Source organism: Opisthocomus hoazin, chromosome 7 (genome assembly GCF_030867145.1).
Source record: "Opisthocomus hoazin isolate bOpiHoa1 chromosome 7, bOpiHoa1.hap1, whole genome shotgun sequence".
Classification (NCBI taxonomy): Eukaryota; Metazoa; Chordata; class Aves; order Opisthocomiformes; family Opisthocomidae; genus Opisthocomus; species Opisthocomus hoazin.
In genome coordinates this window covers 48,244,667-48,262,711 of record NC_134420.1, presented here as the reverse complement: position 1 = coordinate 48,262,711, position 18,045 = coordinate 48,244,667, and the positions used below count along the sequence as shown (strand labels likewise).

The following is an 18,045-nucleotide window of genomic DNA, read 5'->3' as shown; positions in this document are numbered from 1 at the left end:
CATACACAAGTTTTTCTGCGTAAATCCTATAGAAGAATTAGCCTGATTACTTGAACCCTCCTACAATTTCTTCCCTTAAGATGGAGGGAGCTGCAGAGTCATTTCCTAGAGAAAAAGCAAGGACAACAGAGACTGCTGCCCAGTTACCACCCTGTTCTGGGCTGCCTGAAACAGCCAAACTGCAATTCCAGTTCAGCCTTCCTGGGTGGGGCTTGCTGAGCTCCTCTGCTGACTCTTTCTGGAGTATGTTAGGATTAGACCCAAGACTTCTCCTTCCCCCAGGGGATTTCAGATACCTCTCTTCAAGTTCTAACTTTGCTTACGGTGAGACACGCCACTTGTTACTGATTCAGAAGACAGTGTGCAGACTTGTAAGGGTAAATGTGGACTCCCCCACAGCCTGGGCTCTGAGTTAACTCACTGTAGGGCAAGACTGACATCTGAAGCAGGAGTCAGAGGTGCATGGGAAAGAGGTTCACACCCTCAGTGCAGTCCAAGAGAAGTCCAGGCAGCATAGAAGCAAGAGATACGAAAGTTTCATTTTGAGTAGCCTCTTACATGAATTGCAGGTGAAAAGGTTTTGTAAAGGTCAGTAGCAATATCCCAAAGCAGAGGGAGTGAGATCAGGAAAGCTTCAAAGCGATGCCTGGAAGCAAAAGCCAGGAAGTGCAAAGAGGGAGCTCCTACCAGCCGGAGGGGTAGGGGCATGTGTGAAGTAGTGCCAGAGGTAGGACTAAGGGAAAAGCTGCATTTAGGCTTGGGAAACCCCACCAGAATGCATCATGGAAGCATGCTGGCAACTTCGAACAGGCTCCCGAAGTCCCTCTGGAGTTTGAACACTATTCACCTGCTGTGGAGCTACAGGAACAGAGGTTTAGGAGATCAGGCAGCCCGCAAGGCTCCACCGCCTTGGGAAAAGAAGGCTGCTCTCACAGCTGGGAGTCACAGTACTGGAAAAGGGCATGCAGGCAGCCTGCCCGTGGCTTTGGGATAGGAGGAAAAGGCTGCTTGCCACACAGTAGGAATCGGGAAGTTCGGGAAGCAGGGAATGGGGCACACACCATTTGTGCCTGCTGTGCAAAATTGCAGCAGTGGTTTTGGTTTTTTTTTCCTTATTGGCAGTATTTCACTAGAGAGTAAGCATGCTACAGCTTGCAAGGGACTCCAGTAAGATATTGAGGTTGGATGCTTGCTCTAATGCCCTAAGCCAGCCTCTAAATCACACTGGCCTTGGGAGGAAAAAGCAGCATGCTTTTGGGTATTCCACTGAGATCCATCAGATGCATCTTTGCATCCAGGCAAACATACAACCAGCAAAAAAAGGTACTTGGCCCTGCTCCAAGTCCTGACTTGTCCAGGACATGGTTTGAGGACACAGCATAACTTCAGTCTTGTTTTAAACAAATCCCGTGCTGTGGCTGTACACCTAGAGCAGGTCGTCCAAAATCATCCACTCATCAGTGCTAGCCCTGCTGGTAGCATAACATTCCAGACAAAAGTTTTAAATTTTATTAAGATTTGAAAACTAGAACAAAGTCTGAAACCACTTTACTCCCTACTCTCTGTTATCAAGAATAGGTTCTTCACACACACAGAAAAATTCAAATTGTCTACCACTATAGAAGACCGGCACAAAGTAGTCTCAAGTGCCCTGAACACACATTAATCAAATTTGCAAGTTTCAAAGCGGCCTAGCAAAGCCCAGTTTGAATGAAAAGACAGTCCTGCCATTTTGGAATCCTGCACTCTATACAATAGCTACTTTCTTAAAAACCCACACAAGCTTAAAAGTATTTCCAAATAAGTGATGCCTAAGACTCTTCTTGAACAATTCACTCCTGAGTCAAAAGAAACCATGGAAAAATCAGCAAAGATGCTCACTTCATAATAGAAAGAAACCATGCAGGAAGATTTGCATGGATGCTGGAAACCAGGAGCAGATGAGCACAGGCTGTACAGAGCATATACATGAGTATAACATGTATGCTCAATCAACTGACACTACTATGAAACCTTAAGGCACAATGTTGGAATGGCTTCAGATGCACTTACAATAAAGGCAGCCTACAAACAGACTCATTATCTTGTAAAATGGGTGTTTGATCCAAGTGTCCCGAGATACAGAAAACTAACCTTGCTAGTGCTTTGGGAACTGAGGCAGACAGAAGTGGGAGGATTGTTGGAACCACACTACAGCTTTGTTAGTAGAGGACAAGGTGTCCACATTGCCATTAGGCTAATTTAGTTCCCACTCCAAGTTCTACTAATTACAACATCTGTTTAATTATAACCGTAAGCAGATAATGGCACCGATATAAGACAAACTGCTTGTGCATGGCCGTGCTGCCCACAGGCTTATCTCTAGAAAGCCTGGTTTTATCCCTTTCTCCTTTCAAATCTAGTTTAAAGGTCTTTCAATGGGCCTTGCTAACTCCTGTGCAAAGATCCTTTTCCTCCTTTGAGACAGGTCTACCTCGTCTGTTGCCAGCAGGCAACAACCAACCCATGATCAACCCCCCCAAATTCTGCTTCTTTACACCAGGCTCAGAGCCATGTATTGATCTGCTGGCTCTTCCTGTTTGTTCCCTCATCATTCCCTGCAACTGGAAGGATAGAGGAGAACACTACTTGTGCTCCTGATCCCTTAACCAGTCATCCCAAAGTCCTAAAGTCTCTCTTGATTGCCCTTGGAATTCTTGCTGCAACTTCATCACTGCCTACCTGAAAAATTTATAACGTATAATAATCTGAGAGCCGTACCAGGGTAGGAAACTTTGTCTTCACATCTTTAACCCCGCGGGGCCCCAGGGAGGCAGTAGACTTCCCTGAGAAGTTGGTTCAGTCTGCATATTAGGCCTTCTGTTCCCTTCAGAAGGGAGTCTCCTATGTCAATGATCCATCTTTTTTTCTTTATGGAAGCAGTTTTGACACAGGGCATATACAGCAACATGCCTGAGCCTCGCAATACCTAATTTGCAACTGGGATGTCAGTGGTAGCACTGGCAATTGTGCCAAGCTAGGTCTGCTAACAAACGGGATGACATAAATTTCAGCCATCAAAAAACTACCAGTATACCCCAAGCAGGCTTGCCCAGCTCATGCAGCTACAGCTTCTCAACTACTTGGTCCCAAATCAACACCACACATGCACGCTGCTAAAACTGCCACAGACTGCAGCATGGAGACAGCTTCATAAGCACTGAGCCTGGAGTCAAATCTTTCCCTGCCCATGGGACTCTTCCTCACGCTTGCATCAAGGTGTAGCAGCTTCACACTCCCTGTAGCGCACACTCTAGTTTTAGGAGGATTAAGGCTGTTTTTCCCTGTGGGCTCACTCTGCATTTGCCTGTTAGTCCTGTTGGCTGTGGCACTGATACACACACTCAATGAACAAAAACCTTGAAAAGCAAAGGGTAGCGTGGTTAACTTGGCAGATCGGCCAGTCAATGTGAAGCAAAGGACAGTAATAAAGCGCTACAGGCCAAGCAACAGCTGAGAAAATGCCAAGCGCCATTGAGAGTCACAGACTTGCAAGCACAGAGCTTTTCAATTTTCAGGCATTCTTATACCAAAAGGCACCAACCCAATGACTCTGTTATTGCTAGATGTTTTTAAACTTCCTTCTTGAAGTTGGCCACACACCCTGCCTGTGATCAAAGCCAACTCTTCCACAGGACTCCTGGTATCATTTCCAGCCAAGAATCTGTACTGTAAAAGTAGTGTCAGAGAAGAGTCTCCAAATGCCTGCACCTCCTCTCCCCGATAACTTACTGATAATGCAGTTTTCCCTCTGCAGCAGCACCAGGCTTTGCCTTGCTGCACCTAGCTGAATCCCTGTGTCCCTTTCTGACCTAAGTCTGATGGGATCTCCACTCTGTTCTTGAAAGCTGTCTTGTCTTTCCTCTCAGGTGGGTACCTGAGAAGGCCAAAAAGATTCTCAGTACTCTACGGCCATTGCTGTCACCCCAGAAGTGCCATTGGCTTGGTGCCTGTGCCACCCATGAGTGTTCAGAGAAGCAGATTAGTGCGATTTTCCTACCTTTGTGTATGAGCTAGTGAGCAGGAATGGAAATGATGGGGTTAGGGTTACAAGCTACAGTCCCATAATCCATGATCTGATTGCTGCCTTGGAGTCTCTGTAACAACAGCCACAAGTCACCATCCCAGAAAAGGTGGAGGCAAGTAGGGAGGGAAATGAAAGGGGGGGGGGATAAAAAAGAGGAACAGGCAAAGGAAGAAACCAGTAAAATGACCCAAGCATCTGTAAGGCAGCTGTGCCATGTAGAAAAGCTCCAGTAACTGACTCCGTCAGAGCTCTCCACGAAACCAGCACACAATGCCCAAGCCCTGGCTGCTGACTGCTTCCCTGACTGAGGCATCCATGTTACTGCAGAACACCAAGTTCAGCCCACCTTCAGCTGGTCGAGTGCCTGAGGATGTTTGTTAAGCTTGAGAGGTTTCCAGGTGAGCTCAGCCATGTGGAGGCCACATGTGGGGTTGTGGCGGGGTGTCTGCCATGACTTCCTCAGAGCATGACTCCTCGGGGAAGGATCTGCCAGTGAATTTTTTACTGACTGAGACCCTTTACCTCACACACATCTCTCTGGTTCTCACTGCAGTCATTTCTGGAGGCTTCTAGGATTATAGAAATAGCACCTGTACCACCTTTACTCTGGTCTCAATGCCCTCCCACCTCCAGCAGCAAGCTATTACCGTTGTATTTATATGAAAAATGGCGTAAGCAAAAGTGTACAATTCATCTGGTGAGAGAAGTGTCTGACAAAGGAAAAGGACCTTACTACTAGTCATCATGTTTGCTGCCAAAGGACCTTGATATTTCCTGGGCCTTCCACATACATGTTTTTAATTAACTCACAGTGCCACCAGCACCCCTCATCACAACCCTGCTGCCTCATAGCTTGCGGAGGATAGCTTGGCCTCACAATTCATCATCTGCCTTTGACTTCAGCACTGTTAATTGAGGGGTACAAGCGGTTTGGTGTATATTGAAACAGACTGGCCTTTACCCCAGCTCAGCTTAGCTAAGCGTGTTCAAGTTAGCCCCATTCATGCTAGGATTCTGAGAGAGCAGTTGTCTTCTACCTTGGTCCTGTAGACCGTGATGCTCACCACTGCTAAAATCAGCCAAAGTTGTAAGTCTCAGAGCAGACAAAAAGCAGGAAGTCTTTTTAAGTTGTGCCAATGGGGGGAGTGGGGGGGGGAGTGGGCAGCAGGACTCCTTTACGCAAACTAGATAAATTGTACAGCCTTTTTCCTTGCCATCCAGCCTAGAATTATATGTGTAAGGACTTTTCAAGGCAGCATCAATTCCCTTTGTTTATCCTATCCTCTGCATTTGTGCTCAGATAGTTCAGTAATAATAAATAAAAAATAAAATAAAAATGAAAGAGCATATATTTTGTAATTGAAAATCCACCTTCCTGAGCAGATGGTCGGAGCAGAGCTGCTTCTTGGACTTTCTGGTCTCTCTCCAGATCGAACTGGTTAGGTTATCTGGAGGAAGGCAGCACTGTCTTCTGAAAAGAGCTGACTCGAGCCAGCAGAGAACTGAGCTTATACACTTTGTTAGTCATGGTCGCTGATGGCTGCATGAACGCTGAGTGGACATCTCTGCTAACGTCCTAGAAGAGGAGCCCAGAGCAATAAGGAAAAGAGCCTCAACCAACCACCAGTCCCCTCCCTTTCCCTGCAGAGAGAGCTTCTAAGAGTATCCACTACAATACATTCACTGGAGACCCTCTCCCGCATGCAAACAACTGAATTTATTGCACAGCATGCCACAGGGACATCATACCCCGAGCTCTGGTGTGCACATATGAACCAGCAGCCTTGTCTGCAGCACTGCACAAAGTGTGGGGAGCCAGGCTGCTCAAGCCTTCATTTGGGCTTTGCCACCTAGCTTCCTCCAGTCCCATACACTGAAACCCACTTGGCAGCTAAGGACAGGGAATAAGCAGAACAACCTGCCTCCCTGGGGGTCTGGAATAATAGTTACCCAGCTCTAAACAAAGGCAAAGCACTGGAGAGCTCAGTGCATTGTCAGGGGAGAGAAGCGAGCACAGCACTGCCTTACATCTGTCACTAGCTGATATAAAGATGTGTGAAGCCCTACAGACTCCCAGAGGACCAGAGCCTACAGATTCTGCGTGACATTAACAGTAAGCAAGCAGAGGCCCCAGCAGCTGACAGAGCTGGGATTACAGCCACCTGTCTGAAAACGACAACAAGGAGCTTCCCCATAGGCTGGGCAAGAAGTGATAAGAGGAGAATCGCAGCTGCAATTGTAACTGAGAAAGGGCCAGCCCCATTCCTAGAAAGGGGAGAGTTTGGGGGTCGTCCTGAGCTAACAGCAGGGGCACAGGGGAGCTTGAAGCGGGGTTTACTCACTGTCTGTTCATTGTCCAAATTGGCCTGCTGTCTTCGGAGATCAGCCTTAATGAATGCTGGGACAGAGGGAGGAAGAGAGATGTGAAGGCAGTTAAGTCACCATGCAGAGCCCAAATCAATTCGCCCAGGATTCAAAGGGGCAGCAGTGGCCCCAGAGGAGACAGGAACACACTACGCTGAGCAAGGTAACCACTCTCCTGGATGAGGCAGAGAGCACTTCTGAAACAGTCAGGATAGAGACTCCTTATTGCAGCACGTGGAAGGTGCATCTTTGAGACCCCAGCCAGCGGCCAGGTCAAGAAGCCTTGGATCTTCTTTGTAACACAGACCAGATACTTAAAGAAGCACAGCAGCATTGCTGTGGGACTGCTATGTGGATCCTGTCCTTTCCTCTGAACACACTACACACAAAAGCCCTTCAATTCATATGTCAAGCCCATGGGGAAGAGTCACAGCAGAGGAACACTGAAAAAGATAATTACCTGTCATAATGGTCCCAAGGCACAGGAAAGAACAAAGAAGGAGGTTTCCTGCCTTCGTCCCAAAGCAATCTATAATTTGCCCTTGGCCGATAGTGAAGGCAATACCAAAAATCTACAAAAAAAAGCAAAGGCAGTGTCAAGCTGTACTGTTACTATAAAGCAGCGTGAACAGCTTCCCAGCTGTACCAAAGTGTCAGAGCATACAGGCCAGCCAAGCTGTTGGCCTAGCGAGGCTAAAGTTTGGTTATGAACACATCCAGAGGCACCTCCTTGCAGCTGATGGGAAGACAAGTGACCCTTAAGGCTGGAATCCCATCTCACTGGAGAAGAGCCAGGTCCTAGGCTGTTAGGAGCTGTGTCGGGAAAGGCAAGGATGACTGGCATCCTGATGGATTCTCCTAAGCAGAAACAGAATGGGTGCCACTAGAGAAATGCCAATGAACATCATTCAAAAAGTCAGGTCCCGCGGTGCTTGGATCTGCAGTACATTGCAATAACCATGGACAAGAAATATGAGTCAAAGCTGGGAACTACAATTTAATCTCTCTGCCTTTAAAGAGGCAAGCAGAAGGAAAACAGCACACCTACCTGTGCTGAGACATTAAGGAGCCCTGATGATGTTCCTTCTGATTCTGGGTATGTCAACTCTGCAGCAAACTCAAAGCCCAAGGGAAGGTATCCTGTCATGAAAAACCTGTAAAGGAACACACAGAAAGGAAGACTCAGCAACTGCCAGAAGGAAGACTGAAGAGGCACACATCACAGTGCAGCTCGTATCCCTTCTGGGATGCTTTACTGACTGCATAGGATGTTTCCCCTAGCATTGTCACAGCCCAGACAGCTAGCTGGCTGACTCCCTTACCATGGCACAGGTCTTCCTCCTACCCAGAAATACCTTTGCCCACAGCCTCAAGGCACAGAGCCAGGCCAGCAAGGAGCTGCCGGTTGCTACAAGGATGAAGCAGCATCTCCCGCAAGTAACCCCCAGGGGCATCATCCCCAGCATAGTCAAACAGCCAACCAGGCCCACACGCTTTTTGTTCCTACCCATTGGTCACCTATGGGGCTGTGGTACCACTTGCTTCCCAAAAGCTTTCACTTGATTACCTGGAACATTTAAGGCAGCTGCAGCTCAGCAGGGCCACACTAATGTCCCTGACCCTAATGAAATACATAAAAGGGAGAGATGGGAAGAGCAGATCATTTTGTCCTTAGACCACGCAGGAGCCACACACAGGCTATGGCTCTCCTCAGTCCCTCCTGCACCATGATCTCTGCCTCCCTGCTCATCCCCCAGCAGCTCACATGTACAGGACAGCAGCCTGCACATGAACTTACCCCAGCATGCCTGCAGTCACAAAGACCACCCAGAGGTGGCCTAGGCTCAGAGTGAAGGTGTAGGCTATCATTCCCACCAGAGACATGATATAGACGACTAGTGTTGTCTGTCTGCAAGGAAAAAAATCAAGAGTCAGGGTTTTATTTAATCCAGTCCTCCTATTCTTTTCACCGACAGATCCTGGTATAGTTCGCAGCACGTGATTAAAAAAAAAAAAAAAAATCAAAATAAGGTTGTCCAGCTCTCTTGACGCTCTTACCACAAACAGAGGAACTGGACTGACAGAGAACACAGAAGGTCCTGCACACACAGCAGGGCAGCAGAAGCAAGAACAGGACCTAGGATTTTTCACATCCCAACCTCATGAGAGGGGGCTTTGCTCTTTGTGGGGTCAGGGCATCACATCTCTAAGGAGGCACCTACAGGGCAGCCAAGAAGCTCAGATCCTGCCGTGGGCTGACAGGTCATGTATGATACATGCCTCTTGAGGGAGAGAACAAGAGCCAAATAAAGAGATCATTAATCTTTCTCGGGCACCTTTTATATGAGAACTAGTCAGACACGCTTACTTACAAGTGCGAGCCGAGGGGATTGAGCTCTCCCTAGCAGGAAGGCAAAGGCACCAGGTGACAACACTGCTACATTGTTGTGGGCCTTTATTTTTCAGTGCTATCCAAAACACCTTTCATTGTTGCTCTTTTCTGTGTTTAAACTGCCTGCTGTACTTGGAGACGTGATGTTCAAACCAGGTTGCCCTCCACGCTCACCCTCAAGCCATGGGAGCATTTAGCAGGGCTAGTGCCAGTTCCACAGCCAACAGCAGCTGAGCCACGAGCTCTTGTCTCTGGGCAGAGGGGACAGAGAGACTCCATGCCCAGAAGCACACCAGGCAGATCCTGGAACAGCCAGACCTACGTCCTGGCCACGCTGAGGAACATCAGCAGGCTTGGTACTGTGAGACACACATAGCAGCCCAGGCCAGCTTTACCAGAACTGAAACGTTAGGAATTGCCATCCCTGACTAGGCACCAGGGAAACCCTTCCCACATCCAAAAAACAAGGCTCCTTCTAGCCTTGGAGACGCAATAGGAGATGGCAAGTAGCCCTTCACAGTACATAGTTTTGAAAGGAGGGAAGGAGGGAAGGGTAAATCCTTTACCTGACTGAAATTCCACCAGGATCTTGAAAGCAGAACAGTTACCATAGTTGACAAAACGTTTTGGCCATTGTCTTTTAGGAAAAATTTAAATGCATAACAATGAGCTACTTGTGTACTTTCTACCAAATTTTAGTCTTAATCCATTAAAGAATATGTTTGGTATCAGTTCTTAGAATTCTACTAAAGAAACTAAACCTCAAACTATTTTCCCTTTTTTTTTTCCTTTTTAATGCAAATAACCACTGTCAAAAATCCAACCCCAAATGGGCAGCCAGTATTATTATTGTGTAATAAAATCTTTCCCGTACACTGAATTACTACAGATAAAACCAGAATGTTCCAGCTGAGGTTCTGTCCTCCCTCACTGCTGCAGTGACTGAAGTCAGCAGGGCTCATGCTCATACGTCAATTCTTATCCAAATACAGGCTTGAGAAGCTAATTTCAGACTTCAGCTATCGATCCATGCTTACAAATATTCACCAGACATTTAATGTATTGAAAGGCTAAAAAACATTTTACTGTGATAAGTGATTTTGCTTTGTATCGAAGGGGTAGGCAAATCCCTTAACCTCCAATGCTGTATCTTTTCTAGAATATGTTCGTTCCAATGCTTTCACGGAGGAAAAAAGTCACCTGTGAAGGCAGCATAAAGGGGCTGCTTACTTCTGCTGTAACCCATTATAGGGAGCTGCTCTGTGGCTGGCACACAGCCTGGAGGGTGCAGAAGAAGAATAGCTGAAAGACTGACAAAGTGGTTAGAGAGCAGCCCCAGAAAGTGAAAGAGAACCCAGTAAAATGCCTTTTTCTGCTCAGTACGGGTTTCTCAGGTATCTCCTGTGAGTTCTTATGCCTCCCATACCTTGACAAGCAGATGTGGAGGAAAAGTGCTGTCTAGGAAGGGGGCTCAAGGCTAGAATTACAGCTCTGTGGGCTGCACAGACCAAGTTTTAACTGGGTGCTCCTTCCATAAACAGGAGTCTCCAAACTACATAGCAGTCAGTGCTAAAATACGGTGCAGGCCTCCAAGAGGTGGCTGTGGCACTAAGAAGCTTAGTCTCTGCCAGCAGGAACACTTGGCACATGTTTTTTTTTATTATTTTTTCCTCCTCATGGCCAGTTTTAGTCTCAGTGCAGAGCTTTTAGGATAGTCCCACAAAATCCAGTTTCCTGGGCTTATGGTTCAACTATTCTAAGCAGTTTGTATCTGATTCACTCTGTCGTGGTTGTTGCCAACAGTTGCATTTCGCCCCTCATCTCCAGACAAAGATGATGAATGAGTTAGTGACCAGATGTGGTTAGGACTCTGTTTCACATTGATGCTATGTCATTAGTCAAGCTGCAAGAAAGAAGTTCCCAGAACATGCAGCCCCCCACTGAGAACTAGAGCAGGCAGGATCATAGAAGCAGGCAGCTCTTGAAGGTGTTCTCGATTGGAACTGCAGAACTAAGTGGGGGACAAAATGGAGAAAGCTGTTTAATCTTGCCATGGGTACCTCATATGCCACACATTAGCTGACTCTAGACTAGAAGCTTTCCTTGTTGTCCTCCCTGAATCATTAGGCTCCAGCAGGACAAAATGAATTGACAGACCCTTGTGAAAGAACAAGGCCACCGGCTGGAGTGCTGTGGAAATCACACACCAGGAAGCGCCCTGAAGCCATGCACTGAGCAGCTGCCTGCTCACCATAGCCTCTACTGGGACTTGAACAGCCAGCCCTGAATGCAGCTCCTGCTGCAGGAAACAGCCGCAGGCACACAAGCAGACTTCTGCTAAATCAGACTTTAGCAAGACTCTGCTCCCCTGAGCATAACACTGATGACAAAAGAGGAGATTTAGTGCCCAGCAGTCCAAGCAAGACCCAAAATTTTGAAAAGGGTTTAGACACTGATGCATAGGAAAACAAAGAAACCCCAGGGGAAAAACAGCGAGGCAGGGTGTCTCTTGGGAAGTGGCCTTTGTCACCATGATCACTAGAGGACAAGAAGAATGCTCTGTGGCCTTAGGTGCATCAGGGCATGCAAGAATATCCGGTTGTGCTTGATAAGCCTCTTATCATAGCCATAAATATCTTATGGGAGAGATAAAAACATAAAGGAGGAGAAGCAGATTCACAGAGGACATTCGCACAGCATTCTGGTGTTCTTAGCAACCTGTTCCCATGATGGCCCTACAGGGACTGATAATTATCATTTTCTGGAACAGGTACCATCAGTCTCCTTAACAGGCTAACTAGTAAAGCAAGTGCAGACTGGAAGTTACGCATCCTGCTACATCACCTTAGGACAACTGGGGTTAACCTACCCTGTGCTCTGTGTTGTGGGAAGGAAGCTCAGCACACCGATGTGGAAGCGGTGCTACGAAGGCACCAGCTGCCAAGTCTCTGCTGCAGAGCCAGAGAGGAGCTGACACGCTTGTCACTTAGGTGAACCTAAGCTGCCCTGACATTTGTCTGCCCTCCCAGCCACATTCCCTACCCTTCTGAAGAGGCAGATTAAAGAGCTCACACAAGGGACTGTGAGAAAAGAGAGACCTTGGGGAGAAAAGCCAGCTAGGGCTAGAACCAGCATGGAACAAGGCTGAAATGGAGAGCACAACTCCTACTGTTCAGCCAAATCCAGAGGAAGCCGTAGAGTAAGGAATGGGCATGGCCCAGCCCAGCAGTGTCTCACAAGGTCACTTGGATGAGGAAAACAAAAGGGACAGGACCAGACTCACAGAGGACTGCAGCTGTGAAAACACTAGAGTCAAGCCGCATCTGAAGCAACAAATGAATAAGGGGCAGGAGAGAGGCAGGGGAAGTTTAAAACACTACTTGCGCTTCTCTGCCTAGTCAATGGAGAGAGATGGATATTTCTGACATCTTGCCTTACAGAGATGCGGCGATGATAGCAGACAGCACTGTCTGGAACCAGCTGGACCTGAGGCCATGTGAACACTGCCCTTAAAAGCAAAAAATGTCCAAGGAGAAGTGCCAATTAATCCAGCCCCCAAACCCCTGATTCTGAGCCAGTCTCCCCTACAAATACCAATACACCCAGCAGTCTCCAGATGTCACAACCCCATCTCTCCTCTGAGCCAGGAACCTGAAGGATGTACATGGAGCCCTGTTTAACTTGATGCCAAAACCTGTTCTTTCGAAGAGGTGGGCTGTTCTCAACAAGCCATCCCACCAGAGGCAGCCTCAGTTCTGGGACCATTCACGTGTCGCAACGTAACTCACATATTTGTATGGGCCAAATCTGCGCCTGCTAATTCCAAAAATAAGAACAGTGCAGTGGCTTCTGCAGGGACTTGCCTGCCAAATAAAAGCAAGAATGCAAGACCATTTGGTGCCTGAGCATGACAGATGGGGAAAGCCTGACTTAGCACAGCCTCACCCTTTCAGGGAACTGCTGATGGGACAGTAAAGATCAAACACGCATGTAGAGCTCTGCAATTCCTTCTGTTATTAACCTCCCCCTGCTTCCCTCAATCACAGCTGGATCCCATTCATTTGCTTCCCTTTCTCTCCAAGCTGCCTAAAAAAAGGACTTGACATCTTTCCTTCCCGATTTTAATGTGCTTACCATTTTGTTCCTGACACTATCTGAGCAGTGGAGGGAAGGGGGAAGGTACACACCTAGAACATCTGGCATCTTGATAGTTTTTTAAAATAGACTTTTAAATGGGGCTAAATAAAGACTCTGTAGCACTCTAAAATTTTGCTAGTTCCACAGAAATCCACTTTGTGGGCTGCAATGGAGAACAAATTCTTAGCAATGTTTTTCCTCACCTAAGGCTAAATATATCCCCAGATAGTCCCTCGGGTCTATAGGATAAATTCCATGGGTGGCATAGTCTTACTTTTCCGCACTGTGAGCCAGCTCTGCCTGCCTACGTGGTCCCTCTAAGCAAGCAGGAGCCATGGAATAAATCCAGGATTTCCCCCTGTGCCCCCCCCCCCCCATTCTGCCAAATTTCAAGTCCTAGCTCTGCCTGGTGAACCACAAAGCTCTTCAGCCTTCGTGCTGCAACCTAGCTCCACTTAGGGAGAATCAGGAAGACCATCTGTCCTAGCAGTGCCAGTTGAGTCTACTTTACTGCTAGCCCCAGGCTGGAAAGAGACACAAGTTACATTGCACAGTTAGCTAGTGCAGTTCATAACAGCTGTGTTCCTATTTCCCAGGACTGCCAAATGAGAACTACGCAGTGGCACACGATGATCTAGAAACAGCAACAAGCCACCAGTCTCTGTATTAGTCATCTGCTCTTCTTCCCTAGCACCCCCAGGAGTCCTCAGCTACCATTCTTTCTTGTTAGAAAAGCCCATCTCCTCTCCATTTTTGATCCCTGTACTTGACAGCTAGGGCCAGAGGCCACTTCAGAAGCTGCAAGCCCACAGCTAGCCAGATTCATCTAAGCTGCCCACAATGAGAATGTGCTTTTCTGGCCCAAGATACCAGGTAGGCCTCCCCCAGATGAAAAGCTGCTGCAACAAAAAGAACTCCAAAGTTGCCTTCAGCTCATCACCAGCACATCATCAGTAAAGCCCCCTCTCACTCAACCTGCTCAGACAACAGGTTATAGCACAGTTCCGAAAGCCAGCAAGGAAACTGAGAAGCTGATTACATGGACTGCAACGTAAGACAGGAGAGGCACTCTCCGTCCTCCAGGACATGCTGCAGAGGTCTGTCAGTGAGATCTGAGTTACTGAGACAGGGAGTTGCAGGACACCTGAAGACTCTTAGCTGTCCCTTTGCACATGGCAGGGTGTGAGTGACAGATTTGCCTTCCCAATCCGCCAGGCAGCAAACCCAGACTCATCCACTCACGAACCCAATACTCCTTATGTCTGCCCTAAATACAGCAACACGTCCTCACACAATGCCTCTGGGCACTGGATTCAATAAGCCTTTCATTAAGCCAGACAAAGATTCACAGAAGCTGGTTTGTAAGGGCTGAGAAATGGTCTGGTACGGTCTTGATTCTGCTTGTGCCAAGAACTCTCTCATCCCTGACAAAGCAGCTGCTGGGCCATCTCATCTTCTCTCTATGACTCCCTAGGGACCACTAGAACCAGACCTTGTATGGGCCCAGTGTAGACTAACACACAGCTCCAAACTTCGCTTCAGACTAACAGGATTTTGAAGAACCTTGTTTTTTTCCCCACAAACTCTCCCAACTATTTAGTCCCTGCTGCCAAGTTGCAACTGCACAGGGTTGCTCCTTGCATCTTATGGGGGAAGAGCACAGGGCACAGAGGCGAACAAGGGACTTACTTGTAGGTTTTGGTTCTGTCCAACCAGATGCCGGAGATGAGAGCCCCAGCCATCCCCGACAGTACAATGGTGAGTCCGATCCTGCCAGCATTCACCTCCTCCCCCTGTGGTGAGACACACACACACTCTCACACAAATACAGGAGCCAAGTCATTGCCAACAAGAAGCAAAGTGCAGAGAACCCAGAGAGGAACACACACCAAAGGGAGTGCCCCATACATGTCTTCTGCTGGTAACACTCTAACCAGAACTAGCCTTTGCAAGAACACTTTTGAGCCCGCTATGAGCCAATGCAGTGCCCTATTCTGGCCCATGAAGAAAGGTGATTTGGCACTTCTCTCTGAGCCAGCACACAGAAAAAGGTGAGCATTAGCCAGCAGGAACAGACACTCTCAGAGGACTCAGCATAAACCCTATGAAGCTTGGTGTTTGGTGTTAGGCTTAGGGCCAGGAAATACTGGAACCCACTATAAGGCAGCACGGCAGCACAGAAAGCAGCTCTGTGGCATGTAGCCTCAGCAGTAAGCTCTACAGTAGCTCAGCTACTGAGGCAGCCCACCCTTTTGCCACCAGAGCACGAATGTGGGCAGCCTTCTGGTACAGATGTCCCAGTAGAAATCACTTGTCAGGAACAGGGTGGAGGCAATTGCTGGAAGAATTTCTCAGAAGAAAATGCTGTCACTTAGGGTGTAAAGGAGCTGTCTTTGCTAGAGCTTGCCAGCTTTTTCATGAGGTGGTGTAAAGAACTAAAAGAACCAATGCTCTCTTGCCAGCCAGAAGTGCTGTGGCATTGCATTTCTCACAGACTCTCCTCTGGCAGCTAGCGCTGGACAACAGCAAGCATCAGAGGGCAATGAGGGTTGGATGCACTTACTGGGTAGTGATGGATCACCATGCGGTTCAGCAGAGTGGACAGGGAGTAGAAGCAACCTGCATTCAGACCTGAGAGAGGGATAAAAATGCAGCATGTTTAGAGCCTGCTACCCTTTACTACTCTAGTAAAAGAGTAGAAAAGCAGGTAGAGATATATTTGGGAGGAGTGGTCCATAACAAGGCTGCCAAGTCTCGGGAGAGCCAGCCGGACTGGCTAGACATAGGCTACTGAAAGAAACGCAGACCAAGGACAGCCAGATCTAAGCGTGCAGGAGGAAGCACCCTTTAGTTTCAGGATGGTTCTTACCTTGGCAGCTAGAGGAAGGGCTGTGCACATTTCTGGTACTGAAAGGTCTTGCAAGTCCTTCATTTGGTCTCAACCCTCCCTCACAGACAGATCCATTTTTAGCATTGGAGTTTTCTCCTCCCCCCAGCCAAGGTAAAATACTAGAAAAGCACCTGCCTCAGCATCACACCTTCAACAAGGACCTGAGATTCAATTAACACCAGTGCCATTGAGCTGTACAGTTTCCTCCCAGAGAAGAGCCTGACAGCACTCTCCCTGCTGAGAGCCAGTAAAAACATCCTCTCCAAGCCAAGAAACACCAGAAGGCAAGTAGGAGCAAAGTCGATGGCGAAGCACAGACAGCACTTCCCCCAGGCACCTGGTGTGTGCGTCTGCATGGGAAAAGTCTTGCATTTTAAAAGATATCACTGAAGCCTGAAAAAAAAAAAATGTGAAAGTAACTGTCTTTCTGAAAGGGAAGTTAGATTAACTGTTATAGGCATCAGCCACCTGGTGAAGGTTTCTCAGTATCACCCAAGGTGAGAATGGAAACCGTTGGGGTGATACTGGTCAAGCCCCATTCAGACACTCTGCTCCAGCTTACAAGCAACTCTGAGACAAACGCCTTCCTAAAGGGCACAAAAAACAAGAGTTTTGCTTATAGTAGACAAGAACATCCACATGGGCGCTGGACCAGCAGTACCACAACATCTACACTCTCACCTTGGACAATACTGAGAAACCTTCCCCAGGTGGATGAAGTCTGTAACAGTCAGCACAACTTTCTTCTCAGAAAGTCATTTACATTTGCAGTTAGTTTCTCTTCAAGGCTTCAGTGATCCTGATGGGGGGAGGGACGGGGACACAGATTTCACCACCGCAGCTCACACATATATAGGCTCCATAAGGAGGCACGGGTTTAAAAAACTCTGGCACAAATGCCTGAAATCCTGACAGAACATACACATGTCAAGTTCCCACTTCCTACTTTTCCTCTTTCAGCCTCAGCTAAAAGCAGAAACATCACAATACATGATTACAGAAGCGCAGTCTACCACGCAGAGCTTTGACAAAGGAAACAAAACCCCGAGCTCCCCTAACCCTGAAGTCCTACAGCTCCCCTGATCCCAAAGTACTTAACGATGCTGTACCTAGCCTACTCCTCCGCTGGGACACTGGACACCCGTTGCCCTACACAGCTCTTGAAGCACTCTGAGAAGCCACAAGATTGGCAGCTGGAGGGGACGTCACACTTCCTTCACACGCCATCTCTGACAACATTAAGCAGAACTCGCTCCACAGCTTCATTGCACAGCGAACAGATGAAGAATCTTATGCAAGTGATCCCAAATAAGCCACCTGCCTGTGACAACACTCCCTGCTCCAAAAGCATTGTCAGAAGATTACAGGGGAGGCTAGTAAGCTGAGTGACGTGCTGCAGGAGGAATGCACCTAGTCCTTTCCAAGAGTTACTCAGAAAGGCTAGAAACTCCAGCAGGTCTAGCAGCCAGAGAGGGGGAGAACAACTGGAGATCCCACAGCAGGGAGCTGCCCTCCAGCTTTGAAAGCTGGCTCTTTGCAACACTTGGCTACGGCAAAACAGCCCACATGAGCCTAATTCAGCTTCATCCTATTTCCACCTTTGGAGCACCCTGCTCACTAGGAGACACCACAAACCGCAGTGCCAGGACATGGGTGTGTGGCATATCAGCACCATCCCTCTACCCACCGCTGCTTCACTTGAAAGCTGGGCATAAACACAGACCAGTCATTGTGTACCTCTACTTCTCCCTCAGCCAAGAGGACAGCAGACTTGTGGGGACAGCCAGACACTGCTCTGGTAGCTGATGCTGTCAGTACGCCAGCTTCACAGCAGCTCTGTGATGCATGCGATTTCCAAGAGACAGAAGGGCCCCTGCTCCCAAGCTGGGCAGAAAGGGATGTTGAGCTGGCAGCAACACTTGGCACCAGCGTCAGGCAAAATATTCTAAGAATCAAGACAATGTGCCAAATTTGCATTTGTGAGGGCTGGCAAAAGTTATAGGCATTTCACATGTCACAGTTGCTCGGTGAAGTCTCTGCATGAATCACAGCTGTTTGAATGCCCACAAAACAGGCAAGGGTTGTTTCCGATGGGGCAGTGCCCATTTGCCCATGCAGATGAGGAAAAACAGAACTAGTAGCTGGGAATAGGACATCTGAAGGTTCAGCTCCACCTGATTCATTAGCTAGTTACCA

General features: G+C 48.0%; 1 protein-coding gene across 2 annotated transcripts in view; it reads right to left on the bottom strand.

Annotated features, from left to right (window-relative positions):
- The window catches only part of FLVCR2 (FLVCR choline and putative heme transporter 2), a 35,393-nt gene that overhangs the window by 2,192 nt on the left and 15,156 nt on the right, over positions 1 to 18,045 (bottom strand). The window contains exons 4-10 of one of the 2 annotated variants that reach the window (XM_075426143.1): positions 15,523 to 15,590; positions 14,649 to 14,752; positions 8,229 to 8,339; positions 7,479 to 7,584; positions 6,891 to 7,002; positions 6,409 to 6,464; positions 4,040 to 4,136 (exon numbers count right to left, since the gene is read on the bottom strand). In XM_075426143.1, coding sequence (XP_075282258.1) covers positions 4,053 to 4,136; positions 6,409 to 6,464; positions 6,891 to 7,002; positions 7,479 to 7,584; positions 8,229 to 8,339; positions 14,649 to 14,752; positions 15,523 to 15,590 — 641 coding nt within the window. In that variant the 3' untranslated portion in view covers positions 4,040 to 4,052. The remainder of the gene's footprint in view (positions 1 to 4,039; positions 4,137 to 6,408; positions 6,465 to 6,890; positions 7,003 to 7,478; positions 7,585 to 8,228; positions 8,340 to 14,648; positions 14,753 to 15,522; positions 15,591 to 18,045) is intronic. The other variant, XM_075426144.1, reaches the window with a different exon arrangement.